The 13,640-nt window shown below is 40.3% G+C and overlaps 1 protein-coding gene across 1 annotated transcript; it reads left to right on the top strand.

The window, feature by feature from the left end:
* Nucleotides 1-926: 926 nt before the first annotated feature.
* On the top strand, nucleotides 927-13,418 carry LOC112649329 (high mobility group protein B1-like). The gene is made up of 2 exons (XM_025431573.3): nucleotides 927-972; nucleotides 12,938-13,418. The coding sequence occupies exons 1-2, from the start codon at nucleotides 927-929 to the stop codon at nucleotides 13,351-13,353; spliced, it is 462 nt and encodes a 153-aa protein (XP_025287358.1). The 3' UTR covers nucleotides 13,354-13,418.
* The last annotated feature ends 222 nt before the right edge of the window (nucleotides 13,419-13,640 follow it).

The following is a 13,640-nucleotide window of genomic DNA, read 5'->3' as shown; positions in this document are numbered from 1 at the left end:
CCATCATAAAAAAAATTGTAACTATATTTGGTGATGGATGTTAACTAGACTTACTGTGGTAATTATTTCACAATATATACAAATATTGAATCATTACTTTGTATACCTGAAACTAATATAAGGTTATGTGTCAATTATACCTCAATAAAAGAGAGAGAGAGAGAGAGAGAGAGAGAGAGAGAGAAAGAAAGAGAAGGAAAGGAGGAAGGAAAGGAGAGAAGAAAGGGAAAAGGAAATAAAAACAATATATTTATCTTTGGTCAAACATTTTACATCTTACTCAGAATTTCTTTTTTTAAGATTTTATTTATTTATTCATGAGAAACACACACACAGAGAGAGGGGCAGAGATACAGACAGAGGGAGAAGCAGGCTCCACGCAGGGAGCCTGATGTGGGAATTGATCCTGGGTCTCCAGGATCACGCCCTGAGCCAAAGGCAGCGCTAAACCACTGAGCCACCAGGGCTGCCCATTACTCAGGATTTTTATATGTAGTCTTATCACAATCCTGAGTGATTTCAGTGCCTGTATATAAAATTAATCTCACTAGTGTAATCAGCATCCTTGTAGTATAAGACATCCTTCTTTTTTGTCCTATTTTTTGTCCACCAAAAATTGGCATCCACTCATGAACAAAAGTACCTCCTCTGTGGGAGTTGTGAGATCAAACATATACCAAGGAACCTAGGAGGAGTCTTGCCTACCAGTGCATCAGAAAATAGGCAGATAGACCTCTGTACTGGCTGTGTAACCAACAGAACTGAGTTGAACTGGCTCCAACCTCTCTCAGTCATGAATGGGAAAAATCTGAAGAGTGCTAACTTGGGTAGACACTCATGGATAAGAGAGACATTGTAGAAGTTCAGCCTCCCAATGAGATATTCCAGTACTCTCTGTTGGAGCAAATTATATTTAGAGAGACACTATGGACAGGAAAAGAGGAACTTTGCCAGTACTGCCTCTATCCCAAGGTGAGTACAGAGCTGAAATAGTTGGTGGTGACCTCTCTTGCAGGGAAAATGGAGAGCAGTGAGTGAGTGCCTGGTTACTCCAGCTGAATGGGATACTGCCAAAGAAACCTGTTTCTATCCAGCAGCACCAAGTGTATTGAGGCAAGTAGGAGGTGGGAGAAGATGAGAAAAGAGGCAGACAAGAATATCAGAGGACATTAAAGGGACATGGTTCCTGCTTACTGTGTTCAGGACTCCAGCAGGAAAAATCCCATCTAGGGATCTCCCCATCTGGCCCATGGGCACCCCCAATACCCCAAGTGCTAAACCCACAACTCCCCCTACTTTACAACAGGCTCCTTGTGCTCTCTCCTGACTCTGTTGGCAAGAGCAAGCTCCATTAAACTGCAAGTACACTCTGAAAATCAAGCCAGAGCCTGTGAGCAAGAAATCACTAACTTGAGCTGTAGCATGACCCTCTGGAAAAGAAAAAGGATGTTTCCAGCAGCCCTGTGTGGTGAGTTGTAAGAACCAGAAAAGAGATACAAGCTTCAGTCACAAGAAGTAGTAAGTTGTCTAAAGCTGTATGCACACAGGTTGGAGAAATCCCAGACATAACCAGGACTAACTAAAAATATCTCCTACCTGAGTAAAAAAAGTAACTATATCAGGAGGTGTCTCCTACTTCAACTGTGAAAACAGCAACACAAAACTCCAAGGAATATGTAGAATCAAGAAAACATGTTATCACAATAAAAAAGATCACAGTAATCCTCTAGCAATGGAACTCTAAGACACAGAAAGTTGCAATATAGCTGATAAAAAAATTCAAAGTTGCTGTTTTGAAGAAATGAAGTGAGCTACAAGAAAACACAGAAAGACGACTCAACCAAATCAGGAAAATAATACATAAACAGAGAAATTTAACAAAGAAATAGAAACCATTAAAAGAACCAAATAGAGGGATGCCTGGGTGGTTCAGCGGAATCCAGGAATCAAGGATCAAGTTCCCCATCAGACTCTCATGTGGAGAACCTACTTCTCCCTCTGCCCATGTCTCTGCATCTCTCTCTGTGTCCCTCATGAATAAATAAATAAAATCCTTATAAAAAAATAACTAAATAGAAATTATGGAGCTGAAGAATTCAATGAATGAAATGTAAAATGCAATAGGGAATTACCATTCTAGAAGAGTAGAATAGAGCAAACAGAAAATAAAGCAAGGATAGAAACTTTAAAACAACTCAGAGGAATGAGAAAGAGCAAAGAAAGCCTATATGTTCTATGGGAACCACCACACGTATTAATACTGAAATAATTGGAGTTCCAGGAGAAGAGAGGGAGAAGGTAGTAGAAAGTTTATTTAAAGAGATAATAGCTGACAACTTCCCAAACCTAGGAAGAAACTTGGATATCCAAGTTCATGAAACTAATAGGTCACCTCTTTATCTCAATGCAAAACGATCTTGGACTTATGTCAGTCTGCATCTGTGACCCTAACAAATAGCAATAGAGAACTTTATATATATATATATATATATATATATATATATATATATATATATATATATATATAAATTTATTTTTTATTGGTGTTCAATTTGCCAGCATATAGAATAACACCTAGTGCTCATCCCGTCAAGTGCCCACCTCAGTGCCTGTCACCCAGTCAATAGAGAACTTTTATGTGGAATAATAGCAGCCAATTCTTTGAATGTCTTATATCCTCCAAAATTATTTTTTTTTTTGAGAGAGGAAGCAAGGGAGAGGCAGAGGGAGAAGGAGAGAGAGAATCCTAAGCAGGATCCATGCTCAGCTCTGCAGAGCCCAATGCAGGGCTTAATACTGAAATCATGACCTGAACAGAAATCAAGAGTTAGATGCTTAACCGACTGAGCCACACAGGTGCCCCTCCTCCAAAATTATTTTTAATGATTCCCTGACAAGTCACTTAGTCATTCTTCCAATCTTCTTAAAGCAAAGAATTGGTAAACACTAATCTAGCAAAAAAAAAAAAATTCTAAACGTGTAATTCACATTGTCAACACCACAGGAATAATGTTCCTAATTATCCCTTTGCAGAGTATTCTAGAAGCCTTGACCTTTATTGTGATTTATAAGGGAAATGCAAGGCAAGGAAGGTTAAACAGGCTTACAATGAGCTAGTTTGAGTATTTTCAGCGGTCCCTGGGACATAGAGTTTGTCCCCAGGTTGTTTGTTACCTGTACTTGGGGTAACTGGGGCAGGAGAATAGTAGACCAGAGTGTTAAAAGCCCTGTGAGAACACCTGAAGAAGGTGATTGGGGTTTAGGGCTCTGTATTGGTTGGTTTGCATAAGAAAGGCATACTCACAGGTGAGTAGTTTGCATTCTCTATGAATTAGCTAGCTTTGGAAGAAAGACCCCAGATGTCAAAAGACCAAAAATACAGAAAATAAAAAGGTATTATTAACACATATAAGAAATAGAAAGTTTTCCTGGATGGAGTTAATGGTCTAGTGCCATCTTGACCAATAGAAATACAGTATGAGCCACATCACAAAAAGTAAAAACCAAAGAAAAAGTTAAAAGGAGAGGGTGAATTAAACTTTAAAAATTATTTTTTTTTAATTTTTATTTATTTATGATAGTCACACACAGAGAGAGAGAGAGAGAGAGAGAGAGAGGCAGAGACACAGGCAGAGGGAGAAGCAGGCTCCATGCACCGAGAGCCCGACGTGGGATTCGATCCCGGGTCTCCAGGATCGCGCCCTGGGCCAAAGGCAGGCGCCAAACCGCTGCGCCACCCAGGGATCCCCTTTTTTTTTTTAATTTTTATTTATTTATAAAAATTATTTTGAACAAAAAGGTAAATAAATTATCATTTCTACCTGAAAACAATATGAATAAATTGGTAATTAACATTATTCTATGCTAAGTCTTTGAAATGCAGTGTAATATCATTATTTCAATATGTTAGCAAATTAAAATTACTGATTTTGTACATTTTTCTTTTTTGTACTTTTTTCTTATGAAGTCTTTGAAATGCCATGTGTTATTTGAACAAAGAAACAACATACACAATTCACTTATTAGGAACTCTGACAAGTATAAGTCAGAAATGCATTGTGTTATCACCAAATGGAAATAACAGGTTAGGGGATCCCTGGGTGGCTCAGTGGTTTAGCGCCTGCCTTCAGCCCAGGGCATGATCCTGCAGTCCCGGTATCAAGTCCCACATTGGGCTCCCTGCATGGAGCCTCTTCCCTCTGCCTGTGTCTCTGCCTCTCTCTCTCTCTCTCTCTCTCTCTGAAGAATAAATAAATATGCATCCATTTCTTCTAGATTGCCTGATTTATTGGCATATAGCTGCTCATAATAAGTTTTTAAAATCATTTGTATTTCCTTGGTAGTGATCTCTCCTTTCTCATTCATGATTTTATTAATTTGAGTCTTCTCTCTCTTCTTTTTAATAAGGCTGGCTAATGGTTTATCTATCTTATTAATTCTTTCAAAGAACAAACTCCTGGTTTTGTTGATCTGTTGCACAGTTCTTCTGGTCTCTATTTCGTTGAGTTCTGCTCAAATCTTTATGAACTCTCTTCTGCTGGGTGTAGGATCTATTTGCTGTTTTTTCTCTAGCTCCTTTAGGTGTAAGGTTAGCTTTTGTATTTGAGTTCTTTCCAGTTTTTGGATGGATGCTTGTATTGCGACATATTTCCCCCTCAGGACTGCTTTTGCTGCATCCCAAAGATTTTGAACGGTTGTATCTTCATTCTCATTAGTTTCCATGAATCTTTCTAATTCCTCCTTAATTTCCTGGTTGACCCTTTCATCTTTTAGCAAGGTGGTCCTTAACCTCCACGTGTTTGAAGTCCTTCCAAACTTCTTGTTGTGATTTAGTTCTAATATCAAGGCATTACGGTCTGAGAATATGCAGAGGAAGATCCCAATCTTTTGGTATCAGTTAAGACCTGATTTTTGACCCAGTATGTGGTCTATCCTGGAGAAAGTTCCATGTGCACTGGAGAAGAATGTGTATTCAGTTGAGTTTGGATGTAAAGTTCTGTAGATATCTGTGAAATCCATCTGGTCCAGTGTATCATTTAAAGCTTTCGTTTCTTTGGAGATGTTGTGTTTAGATGACCTATCGAGTGTAGAAAGCGCTAGATTGAAGTCACCAAGTATAAGTGTATTATTATCTAAGTATGTCTTAACTTTGGTTATTAATTGATTGATATATTTGACAGCTCCCACATTCAGGGCATATATATTGATGATTGTTAAGTCCTCTTATTGGATAGATCCTTTAAGTATGATATAGTGTCCCTCTTCATCTCTCACTACAGTTTTTGGGGTAAATTTTAGTTTATCTGGCTACCCCTGCTTTCTTTTGAGGACCATTCGAATGGTAAATGGTTCTTCAACCTTTTATTTTCAGGCTGTAGGTGTCCTTATGTCTAAAGTGAGTCTCTTGTAGACAGCAAATAGATGGGTCCTGCTTTTTTATCCAGTCTGACAACCTGCAACTTTTGATGGGGTCATTAAGCCCATTCACGTTCAGAGTTACTATTGAAAGATATGAGTTTAGTGTCATCATGATATCTATTCAGTCCCTGTTTTTGTAGATTGTTCCATTGGACTTCTTCTTAAAGGGGAATTTTGATAGTCCCCCCTTAAAATTTCTTGCAGAGCTGGTTTGGAGGTCACATATTCTTTCAGTTCCTGCCTGTCTTGGAAGCTCTTTATCTCTCCTTCCATTTTGAATGAGAGCCTTGCTGGATAAAGTATTCTTGGTTGCGTGTTTTTCTCATTTAGGACCCTGAATATATCCTTCCAGCCCTTTCTGGCCTGCCAGGACTCTGTGGAGAGGTCTGCTGTTACCCTAATACTTTTCCCCATAAAATTCAGGGATTTCTTGTCTCTTGCTGCTTTAAGGATCTTCTCTTCATCTTTGGGATTTGCAAGCTTAACTATTAAATGTCTAGGTGTTGAACGGTTTTATTGATTTTAGGAGGTGATCTCTCTATTTCCTGGATCTGAATGCCTGTTTCCCTTCTCAGATTAGGAAGGTTTTCAGCTATGATTTGTTCAAATACATGTTCTGGCCCTCTGGCCATTTCGGCGCCCTCAGGAACCCCAATTAAATGTAGGTTTTTCTTCCTCAGGCTGTCACTTATTTCCCTTAATCTATCCTCATGGTCTTTTAATTGTTTGTCTCTCTTGTCCTCAGTTTCCCTCTTTGCCATCAACTTGTCTTCTATGTCACTCACTCGTTCTTCCACCTCGTTAACCCTCGTCGTTAGGACTTCTAGTTTGGATTGCATCTCATTCAATTGATTTTTAATTTCTGCCTGATTGGATCTAAATTCTGCAGTCATGAAGTCTCTTGAGTCCTTTATGCTTTTTTCTAGAGCCACCAGTAGCTTTATAATAGTGCTTCTAAATTGGCTTCCTGACATTGAATTGTAATCCAGATTTTGTAACTCTGTGGGAGAGAGGACTGTTTCTGATTCTTTCTTTTGAGGTGAGGTTTTCCTTCTAGTCATTTTGCTCAGTGCAGAGTGGCCAAAAGCAAGTTGTATTGGGAAAAGGAGAAAAAGAGAGAAGAGAAAGAAGGAAGGAAAAGAAATGAAGAAAAAAGGAAGAAAAAAAGAAAAAAGAGAAAGAAAAAGAAAGAAAGGAAAAAAGAGGTGGGGGAAGCAAACAGAAATAAAAAACAAACAAACAAACAAATAAACAAAAAAAAACAAGGGGGAGTATCCTCTGATTCTGTATAGTGTAAGTCCCTTGACTTCCCCTGGAACTTTCCAGTGCTGCTGCTTCGGCAATAATTTGTTTTTCCTCTGTCCCTCTAGCTTGTCTTCTGGGGGAGGGGCCTGTTGTGCTGATTTTCAGGTGTGAGCACTTGGGGGAGCTGCTCTGCCCCCTGCCTGGTGCAGGGCTCAGTGAGTGATGTTTAAGCTGTTTATCTGGTGAGGCCACTGTGACGCTCAGTGGGGGTTGTTTACCCCGTGAGGCCCCAGGAGGAACAACCACAGTGGCGGCAGCCAGCTCTGGAGCCCTGGATTCAGCTCCGGCAGTAACTACAGAGCTCCCCGTCTGCAGGGGCCTGGATGCTCTGGGGGCGGGGCCGCTGATCTGCTCAGCTTGGGGCAGGAGTGTCCTTGCTGTCCTGGGCCCTCCTGGCCTCTGCCTGTCCCGGGGGGAGGCCAGATCCTGGGCTGTGTCCCCGGTGCCCTGTGCTGCCGGACCTGCATTGTTGGAATCGCGCTCCTAGCCAGGCAGCCCCATCTCCGTGGAGACACCGCCCGAGCCCTCCGAGCTGCTCCGGGTCCCGCGGGGCGCGCTGCAGCCCTTGAGGGAGCTCCGCCTCAGGTGTGGCGCACTCTCCCCGGGGCACAGGTGCTCTGTTAGTGCCCCTGGGAGCCTGAGGGCATCCCCGCCCTCCTGGGGTCCTGCTCTAACACCCTGCCAGTGGCTTTCCGTCTGGGAAGATTCGTGAAGCTCCTGCTTCTCCGGGACAGGGCTTTCCTGTCCTGGGGGCACTCGCCCCAGCCTTAGCCCGGCTCCTCGTGGGGCGCCTCCCCCTTGGATGCCTTTTGTTTCTTTATTTCTTTTTTCCCCTGTCTTCCTAACTTGATAGAAGCATGAACTCTTCTCACTGTAGCATTCCAGATGTTCTCTTTTTAAATCTCAGGCCGAATTCGTAGGTTTTCAGGATGATTTGAAGGTCATCTAGGTAATTTGGTGGGGACAGGTACTTGGGGACCCTACTCTTCCGCCATCTTGCCCCTCCTCCAAGAAAAAATAATTTTAAAAAATTTTAGTGAGTCCTTGAAATGCATCTTATTTCAACATGAAAATAACATCAACATATCACTGTTACCTTTACATTCTTTCTAAGTCTTTAAAATGCAGTCTGTCTTCATTTAAACAAGGAAAAACTATACACAAAGTAGTAATTATTTTCCATTCATCTTTAGTTACAAAGTCATTGAAATTAAATGTTATCACTGCAACATAGAAGTGACAAGAATAAAAAATTTTACATTCTTTATCCTTAAAAAGTCGTTGAAATACAATGTTTTATCATTTTGACATGTAAATATATAACAAAGCATTAACAATTTCCTTACCACAATTTTTTTTATTATTTGTTTTTATTGAAGTTCCATTTGCCAACATAGAGCATAACACCCAGTGCTCATCCCATCAAGTACCCTCCTCAGTGCCCATCACCCAGTTACCCCAAACCACCACCCACCTCCCCTTCTGCAACCCTCTGTTTCCCACAGTTAGGAGTCTCTTTTCCCACTCAGTTCCCATCCTTTCCCTTATAATACCTTTCAGTATTTTTTTTTGCAAGGAATTCCTTTCAGTATTTAACATTCCCTGTATGAGTGAAACCATAGGTTGAATTCCTTCTCCAATTGACTCACTTCATTTAGCATAATAACTCCAGTTCCATCCCATCAAAGAAAATGGTGGGTATTTGTCCTTTCTAATGGCTGAGTAATATTCCATTGTATATATAGACCACATCTTCTTTATCCATTCACCTGTCAAAGGACATCATGGCTTATTCCACAGTTTGGCTATTGTGGACATTGCTGCTATAAACATTGGGGTGCAGGTGTCCCAGTGTTTCACATCATCTGTATATTTGGGGTAAATATGCAGTAGTCCAATTGCTGGGTTTAGGGTTACACTATTTTTAACTCTTTGAGGAACCCCCACACTGTTTGCAAGAGTGGCTGCACCAGTTTGCATTCCCACCAACAGTGTCAGATGGTTCCCCCTTCTCCACATCCTCTCCAATATGTGTTGTTTCCTGTCTTGTTAATTTTCACCATTCTCACTGGTGTGAGGTGGTATCTCATTGTGGTTTTGATTTGTATTTCCTTGATGGCAAGTGATGCGGAGCATTTTCTCATGTGCTTTTTGGACATGTGCATGTCTTTGGTGATATTTCTGTTCATGTCTTCTGCCCATTCATGATTGGATTTTTTGTTTCTTGGGTGTTGAGTATAATAAGTTCTTAATAGATATTCAATACTAACCCTTTATCTGATAAATCATTTGTAAATATCTTCTTCCATTCTGTAGGTTATCTTTTAGTTTTGTTGACTGTTTCTTTTGCTGTGCAAAAGCATTTTATCCTGATTAGGTCCCAATAGTTCATTTTTGCTTTTGTTTCTCTTGCCTTCATAGGTGGATCTTCAAGAAGTTGCTGTGGCCAAGTAGAAACAGGGTGTTCTGGGCAGCCCAGTTGGCTCAGCGGTTTAGTGATGCCTTCAGCCCAGGGCGAGATCGTGGAGGCCCTGGATCGTGTCCCATGTCAGGCTTCATGGATGGAGCCTGCTCCTCCCTCTGCCTGTGTCTCTGCCTCTCTCTCTCTGTGTCTCATGAATAAATAAATAAAATCTTTAAAAACAAAACAACAAAAAAGGGGTGTTGCCTGGGTTCTCCTCTAGGATTTTGATTGATTCTTGTCTCACATTGAGATCTTTCATCCATTTTGAGTTTATCTTTGTGTATGGTGTAAGAGAATGATCCAGTTTCATTCTTCTGGATGTGGGTATCCAATTTTCTCAACACCATTTATTGAAGATACTCCATTTTCCAGTGGATATTATTTCCTGCTTTGCTGAATATTAGTTGACCATAGAGTTGAGGGTCCACTTCTGGATACTCTATTCTGTTCCATTGATCTATGTGTCTGTTTTTGTGCCAGTACCACACTGTCTTGATTATCACAGCTTTGTAATACAGCTTGAAATCTGGCATTGTGATGCCCCCAGGTCTGGTTTTCTTTTTCAACATTCCTCTGGCTATTTGAGGTCTTTTCTATTTCCATACAAATCTTAAGATTATTTGTTCCAACTCTGTGAAGAAAGTCCATGATATTTTGACAGAGATTGCACTGAACGTGTAAATTGCCTGGGTAGCATAGACATTTTCACAATATTTATTCTTCCAATCGATAGGCATTAATATTTTTCCATCTCTTCGTGTCTTCCTCAATTTCTTTCAAAGCGTTCTGTAGTTTTTAGGGTATAGATCCTTTACTTCTTTGTTTAGGTATATTCTTAGGTATCTTATGCTTTTGGAGCAATTGTAAATGGAATTGACTCCTTAATTTCTCTTTCTTCAGTCTCATTTTTAGTGTAGAGAAATGCCACTGATTTCTGGGCATCGATTTTATATCCTTCCACATTGCTGAATTGCTGTATGAGTTCTAGCAATCTTGGGGTGGAGGCTTTTGGGTTTTCTACGTACAGTATCATGTCATCTGCAAAGACGGAGAGTTTGACTTCTTTTTTGCCAATTTGAATGCCTTTTATTTCTTTTTGTTGTCTGATTGCTGAGGCTAGGACTTCTAGTACTATGTTGAATAGCAGTGGTAAGAGTGGACATCCCTGTCTTCTTCCTGATCTTAGGGGAAAGGGTCTCAGTTTTTCCCCATTGAGAATAATATTCGCTGTTGACTTTTCAGATATGGTTTTTAAGATATTGAGGAATGTTCCCTCTATCCCTACACTCTGAAGAGTTTTGATCAGGAATGGATGCTATATTTTGTGAAATGCTTTCTCTGCATCTATTGAAAGGATTATATGGTTCTTGTTTTTCATCTTGATGTGATCTATCACGTTGATTGTTTTATGAGTGTTGAACCACCCTGGCATCCCGGGGATAAATCCTACTTGGTCATGGTGAATACTCTTCTTAATATACTGTTGGATCCTATTGGCTAGTATCTTGTTGAGAATTTTTGCATTCGTGTTCATCAAGGATATTGGTTTCAAATTCTCCTTTTTGGTGGGGGTCATTGTCTGGTTTTGGAATTGAGGTAATGCTGGCCTCCAAAAATGAGTTTGGAAATAGTCTGTCCCTTTCTATCCTTTGGAACAACTTTAGTAGAATGGGTATTATTTCTTCTTTAAACTTTTTTTTATAATATTCTCATTTCTTTCTCAACATTTTTAAAAATATTTTATTTATTTATTCATGAGAGACATACACACAGAGAGAGAGAGACAGAGACACATGCAGAGGGAGAAGCAGGCTCCACGCAGGGAACCCGATGTGGGACTCAATCCCAGGTCTCCAGGATCAGGCCCTGGGCTGAAGGCAGTGCTAAACCGCTGAGCAACCCGGGCTGCCCTCTTCTTTAAACTTTTGGTAGAATTCCCCTGCAAAGCCATCTGGCCCTGGACTTTTGTGTCTTGGGAGGTTTTTGATGACTGCTTCAATTTCCTCACCAGTTATTGGCCTGTTCAGGTTTTCTATTTCTTCCTTTTCCAGTTTTGTGGTTTTCCAGAAATGCATCCATTTCTTCTAGGTTGCCTAATTTGTTGGCATATAGCTGCTCATGTTACGTTTTTAAAATCATTTCCTTGGTATTGGTTGTGACCTTTCCTCTTTCATTCCTGGTTTTATTGAGTCTTTTTTATTTTTAATAAGGCTGGCTAGGGGTTTATCTATGTTATTAATTCTTTCAAAGAACCAACTACTGGTTTCGTTGATCTGTTCTACAGTTATTCTGGTCTCTATTTTATTGAGTTCCGCTCGAATCTTTATTATTTGTCTTCTGCTTGTTGTAGATTTTACTTCTTTTTCTTTCTCCAATTCCTTTGGGTGCAAGATTAGCTTATATATTTGAGGTTTTTTTTCAATTTTTTGAAGGAGGCTTGTATTGAGATGTATTTCCCTCTTAGGATTGTTTTTGCTGTATACCAAAGATTTTGAATGGTTGTATCTTCATTTTCATTAGTTTCCATGAATCTTTTTAATTCTCTAATTTCTTGGTTGACCCATTCATCCTTTAGTAGGATGCTCTTTAACCTCCACGTGTTTAAGTTTCTTCCAAATTTCTTCTTATCATTGACTTCTAGTTTCAAAGCATTGTGGTCTGAAAATATGCAGGGGACAATCCCAATCTTTTGGCACAGGTTGAGACGTGATTTGTGACCCAGTATGTGGTCTATTCTGGAGAAAGTTCCATGTGCACTTGAGAAGAATGTGTACTCAGTTGCGTTCAGATGGAAAGTTCTGTATGTATCTGTGAAATCCATCTGGTCCAGTGTACCATTGAAGGTCCTTGTTTCTTTGGTGATGTTCTGCTTAGAAGATCTACCATTGGGATCCCTGAGTGGCTCAGCAGTTTAGCGCCTGCCTTTGGCCCAGGGTGTGATCCTGGAGACACCGGATCAAGACCTGCGTCAGGCTTCCTGCGTGGAGCCTTCTTCTCCCTCTGCCTGTCTCTGCCTCTCTCTCTCTCTCTCTCTCTCTCTCTGTGTCTTTCATGAATAAATAAATAAAAATCTTTTTAAATATATGGGAACCCTCTTGCACTGTTGGTGGGAATGTGAACTGGTGCAGCCACTCTGGAAAACTGTGTGGAGGTTCCTCAGAGTTAAAAATAGATCTGCCCTGTGACCCAGCAATTGCACTGCTGGGGATTTATCCCAAAGATACAGATGCAATGAAATGACGGGACACCCGCAACCAGATGTTTCTAACAGCAATATCCACAATAGCCAAACTGTGGAAGGAGCCTCGGTGTCCATCGAAAGATGAATGGATAAAAAAGATGTGGTTTATGTATACAATGGAATATTACTCAGCCATTAGAAACGACAAATACCCACCATTTGCTTCAACGTGGATGGAACTGGAGGGTATTATGCTGAGTGAAATAAGTCAATCGGAGAAGGACAAACATTATATGGTCTCATTCATTTGGGGAATATAAATAATAGTGAAAGGGAATAAAGGGGAAAGGAGAAAAAATAAGTGGGAAATATCAGAAAGGGAGACAGAACAAGAAAGACTCCTAACTCTGGGATATGAACTAAGGGTGGTGGAAGGGGAAGAGGGCGGGGAGTGGGGGTGACTGGGTGGCGGGTACTGAGGTGGGCACTTGATGGGATGAGCACTGGGTGTTATTCTGTATTTTGGCAAATTGAACACCAATAAAAATAAATTTATTATTAAAAAAAAGAAAGAGAAATGAAAACTTATATCCCCCTTAAAGGGGAAACAAAAAAGAAGTTCAAGGATCCCAATGCTCTCAAGAGGCCTCCCTCATTCTTTTTCTTGTTTTGTTCTGAGTATCGCCCAAAAATCAAAGGAGAGTATCCGGGCCTATCCATTGGTGATGTTGCAAAGAACCTGGGAGAGATGTGGAATAACACTGCTGCAGATGAGAAGCAGCCTTATGAAAAGAAGGCTGCTAAGCTGAAGGAAAAATATGAAAAGGATATTGCTGCATACCGAGCTAAAGGAAAGCCTGATATGGCAAAAAAGGGAGTTGTCAAGGCTGAAAAGAGCAAGAAAAAGAAGGAAGAGGGGGAAGCAGAGGAAGATGAGGATGAGGAGGAGGAAGAAGATGAGGAAGAAAATGATGATGATGAATAAGTTGGTTCTAGCGCAGTTTTTTTTCTTGTCTATAAAGCATTTAACCCCCCTGTACACAACTCACTTTTAAAGAAAAAAATTGAAATGTAAGGGTGTGTAAGATTTGTTTTTAAACTTTACAGTGTCTTTTTTTTTTTTTTTTGTATAGTTAACACACTACCGAATGCGTCTTTAGATATCCCTGTCATGGTGGTATTTTCAATAGCTACTAACCTTGCCTGGTACAGGATGGGGGTTGTAAATTGGCATGGAAATTTAAAGTAGGTTCTTGTTGGTGCACAGCACAA

Source organism: Canis lupus, chromosome X, assembly GCF_003254725.2.
Source record: "Canis lupus dingo isolate Sandy chromosome X, ASM325472v2, whole genome shotgun sequence".
NCBI lineage: Eukaryota > Metazoa > Chordata > Mammalia > Carnivora > Canidae > Canis > Canis lupus.
This window is presented reverse-complemented; position numbering and strand designations above follow the sequence as displayed.